General features: G+C 36.3%; 2 protein-coding genes across 4 annotated transcripts in view; one reads left to right on the top strand and one right to left on the bottom strand.

The window, feature by feature from the left end:
- The window catches only part of LOC127511088 (gastrula zinc finger protein XlCGF57.1-like), a 195,809-nt gene that overhangs the window by 44,160 nt on the left and 140,740 nt on the right, over positions 1-10,909 (bottom strand). The gene's annotated exons all lie outside the window — the stretch shown is intronic.
- On the top strand, positions 104-6,994 carry LOC127511180 (gastrula zinc finger protein XlCGF57.1-like). 2 transcript variants are annotated; one of them, XM_051891867.1, is made up of 4 exons: positions 104-194; positions 760-892; positions 2,390-4,742; positions 6,781-6,994. In XM_051891867.1, exons 2-3 carry the CDS (start codon positions 808-810, stop codon positions 3,595-3,597), a joined length of 1,293 nt encoding a protein of 430 aa, XP_051747827.1. In that variant the 5' UTR covers positions 104-194; positions 760-807; the 3' UTR covers positions 3,598-4,742; positions 6,781-6,994. The 2 variants fall into 2 exon arrangements, with proteins under 2 accessions (XP_051747827.1, XP_051747828.1); XM_051891868.1 differs by lacking the exon at positions 104-194 and adding an exon at positions 284-547.

Below are 10,909 nucleotides of genomic sequence, written 5' to 3'. Positions count from 1 at the left end.
ATAAATGTATTTTACAGTTTTGTCTATAAGACAGAATCTCACACTCTTTCATTAATAATTCTTAATATTTTCCTAATATGATATGAATTTGTATTTACGTTAGACACAGCAGCGTGTGAACAAGACTTTTATTTTGGTGTGTCGATATGATGCCATAAGGCTGCGCCACGCTCCTGTGTCTGTTGTGATGAAAGGTTTGTGTTTTAAGATTTAATGCGGTTAAATTAATTAAATCGTTTTACAAGATATGTAGCAAAATTAATTATTATTGATTGTAATATTATAATGCTTTATCTAACATTAACTGACCCTTATTTAAAGCGAATCCATACATGAGTAACAGAAAAGCTGCTGTCATTTAATTCCCTATATGGTGAATCAGTTTATCATAAACACGAACTATTGGCATGTAGTGATGAGAGAAACGGAGCTTTTCTAAATTCAAATGAGTCAAATGCTTTACAAAACGACTCACTGATTCAAAGCGTGTAAATGCAACGAGAACAAACACAAACGACAACTTTTCCATGACAACATTAGCTGGTTTGTAAGTGTAATCTTTTATAACATACAAATCGTAACTAAATATAAAGTGTTTGTATAATTTGTTCTTTTATTAATATTTAATGATAGTTTTGAGTGTTTTTAGTCTAATCAGATCATTTAAGTCCATTAACTCTCTTACCAGTGCACTGAACTACATCAGATTGAGACACACTCAGAGATTTAGTTTTGATTCATTTTTCTTTCTGTTTACAGAAAAACTGCTAGTGAAGCGACTGAGATCCACGTGACACTATTACAAAGATGGCGTTTATTAAAGAGGAGAGTGAAGAAGTGAAGATTGAAGAAACATTCAGAGTGAAACATGAAGAAACTGAGGAACAAACAGGTTTGTTTCATTTTCAAAGCTGAACTCAGTCATTTGATCCTTATTAAAATTATATTTTGTGATATTTTTGACGAATGTCATAATTAAAGTTGTTTTATCTAACATGGAGCGGGTCGCCTCACGTGGACAGACATGTTGAGATCACATGATCAGACAAATACTAATGCTGCTTCAACCTGATAAGATCCTGCTTACTTATCTTGCACTGGACATTTGTTTTATTGGACATTTGTTATTATGACATGTCACATATTAAATTAGGAGCCTAAACAATACAATTATTTTGCATAACATTAAACCTAAAATTAACTGCTGAATTAAGCAATGAAAACCATTAATTTATTTCACTTAATTATGCAACAGTATCTAACAAAAACATATAGGCTACAGTAACTGAAATTCAGATGGTCAAAAAATATAATTATTAATAAGAGTACTTTTCTCATCCTCAGAAGTGCTCCGATTAAGTTGATCTAGGATGAGTTTCTTCTCCTGCAGCAGCAACAGAAACATCTTCTTCACATTAAGAGCCGCAACATACATGTGAGGAGCGCTGTTTGCTACATAAAGCTAAATAATGCTATTCTCATAATCGCAAATATATATATTTTGATTAAAACAATGCTAATTCTGTTTAATGGCTGGTAATAAATATTTTTGTCCTGTACATTTTCTCAGTTCACTCACTGTTGGCAGGTGTTTTTGTACCCTGTCTGCCCTCCTGCTGCTTTCTGAAAGCCTGATTCAGCTTCATTTAAAGTTTAGACTCTTAAAGGATTAGTTCACTTTCAAATGAAAATTAGCCCAAGCTTTACTCAAGCTATCCTAGGTGTATATGACTTTCTTCTTTCTTCACAATCGGAGAAATATTAATAAATATCCTGACGCATCCGAGCTTTATAATGGCAGTGAACGGAACCGAGTATGAAGCTGAAGAAAGTGTCTCCATCCACATCCATCCATCATAAACATACTCCACACGGCTCCGGGGGGTTAATAAAGTCCTTCTGAAGCGAAGCGATGAGTTTGTGTAAAAAATAACCATATTAAGTTGTGAAGTAAAATATCTAGCTTCTGCCAGACTGCCTTCTTTTTTTCGTAATTTGACTATGGAAGGATGTCTAAACAAAAGCTGTATGTCTTTCAGTCATCTCCATTCACGTTCATATGTAAATTGCCTGAGCTTATTTTGTCCATTAGATCGAAAGATCTGAAAATCCCATACATTTACCTGCTTATAGACCCTCCCCTTAAAGAAATTTAGGACATTCAAACTTTATTACCTCCTTCTACCTTTCTCCTTTTTCAACCTTTAGTTTCTCCATTGTCTCAGCATCATATTTTGTTAGAGCCCACTGGAGCCTCATTTCCCCCTCTGCCCAATTCTTATTTATACACTGCCACAGCCAAATTGATTCACCATCATTTATCAAGACAGGATGGGCAGGTGAACTTGTGACACTGGAGTTAATTTGTATTTGTCTCTTTTCACCTTAGACCTGACGGCATTAAAGGAGGAGAGTCAAGAACTCAATGAAGTGGAAGAGAAAAATCAGCATGAGATACATCATGATTTCATAACTGGAGAAAAATCCACACAGACTAAAAATATTACCTCAAGAGCCCAGAAGACCAAATCTAACAGTTCTAATCTAACACAAAAACAAAACCTTGAAATCCACACTGGAGAGAAGCCTTACACCTGTAAACTGTGTAGGAAGAGCTTCTCACAAAAAGAAAGTTTTGAGACTCACATGAGAATTTGCACAGAAGAGAAGCTGTTTGAATGTGGTCAGTGTGGAAAGAGTTTCAAATGTAAAGAAAAGCTTAATTACCACATGAGGATTCACTCAAGAGAGACTTGTTTTAGATGTTATCAGTGTGGAAAGAGTTTCCCAGACATGAAACACCTTAAAATGCATGTAAAAATCCATTCCGGAGAGAAACCTTTCACATGCCACCAGTGTGGAAAGAGTTTCCAATTCAATAAAAAACTTGCGACTCACATGAGAATTCACACAGGAGAGAGGCCTTTCACCTGCAAACTATGTGGGAAGAGCTTCTCGCAAAAAGGAAATATGAAGACTCACATGAACATTCACGCTGGAGAGAAGCCGTTCACATGTGTTCAGTGTGGAAAGAGTTTCACACGTAAAGGAACCCTTGATTCCCACATGAAAGTTCACACCGGAGAGAGCCCTTACAACTGCAAAGTGTGCGGGAAGAGTTTCACATTAAAGGGAAATCTTGACTCTCACATGAGAATTCACACTGGAGAGAGGCCGTTCATATGTGTTCAGTGTGGAAAGAGTTTTCGATGTAAAGAAACACTAAAGTACCACATGAATATTCACTCAAGGGAGAACTGTTTTATATGTCGGCAGTGTGGAAGGAGTTTCACAGACAACAATCACCTTAAGAAGCATGTAACAACTCACACTGGAGAGAAGCCAAACATGTGCCATCACTGTGGAAAGAGTTTCACAATCAAAGCATTCCTTAAGGAACACTTAAGAGTTCACACCGGAGAGAAGCCATTCACCTGCTCTCAGTGTGAAAAGAGCTTCACACTTAAAGTAAACCTTCAGACTCACATGAGAGTTCACTCCGGAGAGAAGCCTTACACATGCCATCATTGTGGAAAGAGTTTCAGATTTAAAGGAAACATTAACAGTCACATGAGGCGTCACGTATCTTCAGTGTGAGAAGAGATCCAGATATCAAAGAGACCTCAAACATTTACAAAATCACCAGGGAACAAAATTGCAGATTTTAGAGTGTGGCAAGAGGTTTATGAAATAAAGCAATTTTAAAAAAAGTCCCCTGCACATTCACTCATGAAATAGTGATTTAATTAGGATGTGTGTAATAGTTTTTGCATTACACTTAGAAATAAGTGTATTTCTAAGTGTATTACTTTTTTATAGTGTTGACTGTGTGCTTAAGGTCTTTGTCCTGTCTGGTGGGGTGAACAGCTTTATGAAGAACCCTGGTTGTTCCAAGCTTCTTTGATTTAGGAATAATGGAGGCCAAGCTGCTCTTGGGAACCTTCACTGCAGCATTTTGGCAGTTTTTTCCAGATCTTGTGCCTCAACACAATCCTGTCTCTGAGCTCTGCAGGCTGTTCCTTTTAATCTTTGTATTTCACATTTTATAGATAGGTATGTGCCTTTACATATATCCAATTGGTTGAATTTTGTCATTATTTTCAGTATGGATTAAAGAGGAAAACAGTTGAGCTCTTTAACATAAGCATGCAACAAAAGCAAATGTGGAAAAAGCACTAAGATCCATGCAGTTGGGATGGGTATAAGATGTTGGTAGCCAGTAATCCACAATGTGTGTAGTATGAATTTAATCTGGATGTAGTAAATATGCTGTGATGTCATTATCATGTGACCTACCAGCGTCAGTTATCTCGCTTCACTGCCAAGTTAAATAGAAAATGTCCAGTAGCAAAAAAGACCTTTTAATTACAGATCAACAGTGTATGAGGTATAATAAAAAGAACATTTGGTTTATGCTACAATAATGCTTTGTAATTATAAATTATTAAACTTTATAATACTATGTGTAATCTGTGCAGTCACACCTACTGGGTCCTTATCAAAAGTGTAAGCGTGGCCCAAATACCTCTGAATCTGAAGGGCATGTACTTGTAGTAAACTAACAATAGAACATATGCTGATCCGGAGCAGGTTATAGCCAGGAAATAAGTTGCTTTGGCTGCTTACCCTGAAAGTTACCTCCGTTTTTGGAACCGGACCCAGATATGTCACATAACCTGCTTTCTGGATACCACCCGAAATGTGTTGTGGGTACTGGAAAGCTCCCGTATGAAGTGATGCAGGTATGATTTCAGAGCCCAGAAGGCTAATTCGCCAGCGGTTTCCTTAATATTTTCCTATGGGGTTTTTCAATGTATGTGTAAAATAAAGCCTGTGGTAAACATAACTTGATGATACTTTGATTTATTTTGTTCTACAATGAAAACTACTCAGTAAATTACTTATTATAAACATAGGTTTTCAAAAATAAACATAATTGCTTCAAAAATGGTATTTTCTTTACACATTTACAAAGGAAAGATAAGAAGTTATGAGCAATTTCTTAATTCATGGACATTATATTTTTCTGCATGTTATGTGCAGGGCTCTGTGTCAAAAGGACTGTTAACAAATAAGTATGAGCATGCATGACTCAAAATATATCTGGTAATTTATTAAATGTTGTTTCCAACATTCTATTTTTTAAATTACTTGGTCACAATAATGACAAGGTAAATAAATACATGTGTTGGAAAACTAGGCTATATCACTCATTCCTTTTTAGGAAGTTTTCAATTCACTTTTTTTTTTTTTTTATCATTTTATTTATTTTATGGCATGATGCACACCTTGTGTGTAATAATCTAAAATACTGGCTAGTACTGTACAGTGAAAAGTAAACATATTTCATGCACTCCTGTCACTAATATTTTAGTGTAATAATTGTCAAATAGCTGGAACATTAAGACAAGGCTTGAGCCGAGTTACAGACTCTTTTGCACTCTTTTAGATCCCTCTGTTGACTGTTGTAGAAATAAAAGTTATTTTTTATGCAAGACAACGAGTGTTTCTTTGGTTTACTGTCATACTCAACTCATGCTCCAATAGCCACTTATCATTTCTCTGGTGGAGAGGGCTTTTCTATTTTGGTCTAGTTGTGACATCAATACCCTTCAAGATTTATATATTGGTGCCATTTTTGCATCTTTCAACCACTTGCAGACAATTTTTCACTTCTGAAGCAGCATTCTTTTCAGATACTTACAGTTTTGTAGCTTTACTCAAGGCTACAATTCCAGATTTTCCTCTCCTGCCTAATGATATTCCTTTAAATAGATTTTTTTCACTCCGATTTGCACAATAAAAGTTCTAATCTCACAATTTTACTCTCAAATCCATAGTCTTTGTCAAGAGTCTTTAGATGTTATTATATAGATATCCATGGAACTCAGGATACATAGATCATCTATATGTGCCAGACATGCGCTTATTCAGTGCACCTTGTCTATTATTAGCAAAGATGTATAAGAGTGTTTTCTCCTGCATGTGACAGATGCTGTCAAACTCCAGTAAACCTGATTGATATGTTTTTGCTCTGTCCCTCATTATATAATTATTGGACAAATATTTTTTAAACTTTGTTGTTGATTATGGGGGAGAGAACTGAACCAAATACTCTCACTGTGCCCCACAGTGCCAAATTGGAGAGCTTGTGCAAACATATCTTCAGGTACTTCTCTGGTGTCCTTTTTAAAGCAATGTTTAAAAATATTTGATTTTTTTTTAATTAAAAAATATATGTAAAGGTATCTAATGCATTGGTTATGTATAATAATCATTGCTTATGTTAATAACTTATTTAAATGTTTTGTATTTTCAAGTAGTAACCTAGTTAAAAATATGTTAAATAATTAACCTTTCTAGGCTGTTGGTATTTGCATGTTTTTTTTGTTTGTTTTTTTTGTTTTTTTTAAATGTACCCTTCATTTAAATGGCATGGACTTTTTTCCTACATTTGAAAAATTATACTTAATAACATACTTAAGAACAATAAAATTGCTCATCTGTTATGTCATTTTCCATATTTTCTCATAAAGACATTTAGATCTTTTAGTTATTGCTACTGCACAACAATAAGTTGCTCCGACTACAATGTTCTTCTGCAGGACGCACACAGTTTTGTTTATTGATTGCTAGAGCGCCAAAACCTACATAGTGTACGTTTAAATGTCAAGTTGTAAAATTTTTTTTTTTTTTTTTTTAAGCGGTGGTTATGTGTATCCTTTTAAAAGAAATTTAGTTCCAATGAGATTTTAATGAAAATCTTCTTGTGTATTACAGGTGCTGTGAGAAAGGGTCATGTGTCCATTGCCGCCAATAATGACGACATTGTAAAGCATGTAATATGGTGGTTCAGCCTGGCAGCAGATCGGGGAAGCTCAAGGAGCCGTCCCACCGTCAGCATCCTGGCCAACAGTAGCCTGTTTTGAAATGTCTTCTTTTTCATTTAGAAAAATGTTTTTCATTAAATAAAACAATGTTATTGGTAAAATTTATGGCTGCATTTCATTTTTCTGTAGTACCTCTTCAATGTATTTACAGTCTTTAATTAACTATTTTTATTGTTACTGGGATGGATTTAGATTTTTTCAAGTTTTAAATGACCATGTTTTATTAATATTAAAATGCAGACATATCAAATATTCAAACTTTTATAGAGCAAATGTTGGTCTGTTAGATTTGAAATATTTTTGTAGTTGGTTTCGGCAAGAATACCAATTTTAATTGAAGTATCTGGAAGGTAACCAGACCGAATGACAAACTAAATGGACGGACACTCAAATCAGATCCGGCCAGATGAGTTGCTTCATGGACGGGTTCGAAACGATCCTGGATCTCTATCTGTATCTGTAATCCTTATCTTTTCCGGAACCATTCCGTTGTGCAAGTGGACTCGATCCAGACCCGTTTTGTGGATCTGTTCCAGAGCTTGTGATACCAGTCAGTTTGCTATCTGGGTAGTCATTTAAATATTGTTACTTTGATTTATTGTTATAATTTGTACAGTAGATAGAAAATATACATGGATGGAATTTCTAAAATTTAAAGGTTATTTACCCATTTACTTTTAATAGAGAAATGAGTTCTAAAACTGTAGAAATATTTATTTCATACTTTAGACAATATACTGTGAATTTAATTCATTAATTTTTTATATATATTATTAATATATTTTTGTACAGTCAGTGGAATTTATTTTTACCGACTCCTGTTTCAAAGTAAATGTGCTCCAGGTGAAAGTTATTTCTGGATTTGACCAAGAAGTCACACCATGTCATCCATGTGATTCCATTATCCGATCATCTGATAATGAAGTTTATGGCTGGTTTTGAGAGCAAGCATACCATCTGCTCTTACAGAAAGGTACTTGCACTCTAGTACACTGTCTACATCAGGACACTTAACTTCAAGTAACCCCAGAGCACTAGTGTTGTCAACAAACACTGATCAGGAGACTACCATAAATGGGGGAACGGGGATTTATGACAAAGCCACAAGAGTAAGCGTGATTACTAGTTACCTGCTCGTGTTGCACAGGTGCATCTGACTCTTGTTCTCCCAGGCCTCTCTTCATTGCTTGTCTGAACTGACTTTTGCTGTTTCTGCATACTAATGGCAAGGCTGTTAAAGTCTGCAACTCGTGAGACTATCCTCTCTTAAAAGTGGATGAAGTCAGATGCTGGGAATGAACATGGTGCCATATCTCACTTGCTTTGTTTCTTTCTGTAGTGTCTTAGCATCAGAGAGTGTAACAGTCAGACCACCATAAAAAGTGCTCTCCTTTTCACTGAGAGCTCTTGAATAAGTGCACGGTTTTGGCTTTAATTGGAGATTTTTACTGTATTAATAGGTTTTGGGGCTAGAACCATAGAATGTGAAGGAATTCCCAGGTTCCTCTGATAGTGGCCTTCAGCTCTTCTGCATTGTTGGGTCTGGCATGTCGCATCTTCCTCTTCACAATACCCCATAGATTTTCTATTGGGTTAAGGTCAGGCGAGTTTACTGGCCAGTTAAGAACAGGGATACCATGGTCCTTAAACCAGGTACTGGTAGCTTTGGCACTGTGTGCAGGTGCCAAGTCCTGTTGGAAAATGAAATCTGCATCTCCATAAAGTTGGTCAGCTGCAGGAAGCATGAAGTGCTCTAAAACTTCCTGGTATACGGCTGCGTTGACCTTGGACCTCAGAAAACACAGTGGACCAACACCAGCAGATGACATGGCACCCCAAACCATCACTGACTGTGGAAACTTTACACCGGACCTCAAGCAATGTGGATTGTGTGCCTCTCCTCTCTTCCTCCAGACTCTGGGACCCTGATTTCCAAAGGAAATGCAAAATTTACTTTCATCAGAGAACATAACTTTGGACTACTCAGCAGCAGTCCAGTCCTTTTTGTCTTTAGATGCTTCTGACGCTGTCTGTTGTTCAAGAGTGGCTTGACACAAGGAATGCGACAGCTGAAACCCATGTCTTGCATACGTCTGTGCGTAGTGGTTCTTGAAGCACTGACTCCAGCTGCAGTCCACTCTTTGTGAATCTCCCCCACATTTTTGAATGGGTTTTGTTTCACAATCCTCTCCAGGGTGCGGTTATCCCTATTGCTTGTACACTTTTTTTCTACCACATCTTCTCCTTCCCTTCACCTCTCTATTAATGTGCTTGGACACAGAGCTCTGTGAACAGCCAGCCTCTTTTGCAATGACCTTTTGTGTCTTGCTCTCCTTGTGCAAGGTGTCAATGGTCGTCTTTTGGACAACTGTCAAGTCAGCAGTCTTCCCCATGATTGTGTAGCCTACAGAACTAGACTGAGAGACCATTTAAAGGCCTTTGCAGGTGTTTTGAGTTAATTAGCTGATTAGAGTGTGGCACCAGGTGTCTTCAATATTGAACCTTTTCACAATATTCTAATTTTCTGAGATACTGAATTTGGGATTTTCCTTAGTTGTCAGTTATAATCATCAAAATTAAAAGAAATAAATATTTGAAATATATCAGTCTGTGTGTAACGAATGAATATAATATACAAGTTTCACTTTTTGAATGGAATTAGTGAAATAAATCAACTTTTTGATGATATTCTAATTATATGACCAGCACCTGTATAATGTAACTTGTGTTTTTTCCTTTCATGTTTGGTATCATTTTAAATGTCTCGCGATTGGTAAAATGGTCTCAATTTCACAGCAGTCACTGGTATTATGAAGAAGATTGAAAACTAAGGGGAATTCTGTCCTCTTTTTGGGTGGTGTCTCTTGTGAAAACCCACTCCGCTCCCCCCAAAACAGGTGTTGTTGTAGTAAATATTTATAATCCTTTTGTTCTGGTCTTAGTATATAAGGTAAAGTGCAAAGCAGTCATGTGGCATCTTCTTTAGCCAGAAACCCCCAGTGATGGGTGAGTGTCTTAAAACACTAATCCACCACTGTGTGTATATGCAATTGTTACTCTTAGAGTCATCTTTGAGCAACTGATGTTATGTATTTATGATTTCTGAATTGGCTTCTAATTGTCCAACTATGTAATTGGCATGATACATTTTTACTCGAAAAATAAATATTATTCCTGATTTATTCTGCATTATTCTTAATTTATTATTTCTAGTAGATTAAAGTGAAGGTATTACTGCAAATCTGTGTTCAGGATAGATCATACGAGAGGTTTAATAGATGGAGCATAGGGCACATCAATTAAGTCCATTTCGATTTCTGACTATCGCTGCCTTAAATAATTTGCAGTTTTCGTGAATATAAAAAAACTATGCTTTTTGTTACGAGTAAGCAGAGCGCGACCGACTTAAAGGTAGGTATTTGCCCTGCATCCAATGTTTAAGGTCAGAACTGACGAGTTTGTGTCCGAGAAGAGCACTCAGTCGGCCGAAGTGACTTTTCTAAAGCAATACCAGGACCACAGTGAACGAATAATTGAAGATATAAGGTAATCAAAATAATAAAAAATCTAAATTAATACATAACCAATTATTAATTTCTAATTGGAAACACCATCTAAGATGAAATGTGTGAAAACATGTCCACCTATCTCAAGAAATGACGTAGCAAATATAATCCCTATTTATAATTGAAAAGACTAAATATTTCATGATATTCAAAGTAAAAACATTAATGAGGTATAAATGTATGCATTTAATATAAGTTATGTTAGTCATTTATCCACTTTTGCGATGTACACCGATCACGCATAACACTATGACCACCTTCCGAAAATTGTGTTGGTCCCCCTTTTGCTGCCAAAACAGCCCTGACCCATTGAGGCATGGACTCCACTAGACCCCTGAAGGTGTGCTGTGGTATCTGGCACCAAGATGTTAGCAGCAGATCCTGTAAGTTGCGAGGTGGGGCCTCCATGGATCGTACTTGTTTGTTTAGCACATCCCACAGATGCTTGATTGG

The sequence above is a fragment of the Ctenopharyngodon idella genome, chromosome 4 (assembly GCF_019924925.1).
Source record: "Ctenopharyngodon idella isolate HZGC_01 chromosome 4, HZGC01, whole genome shotgun sequence".
NCBI lineage: Eukaryota > Metazoa > Chordata > Actinopteri > Cypriniformes > Xenocyprididae > Ctenopharyngodon > Ctenopharyngodon idella.
The sequence above is the reverse complement of the archived record's forward strand: the minus strand, read 5'-3'. Positions and strand labels throughout refer to the sequence as shown.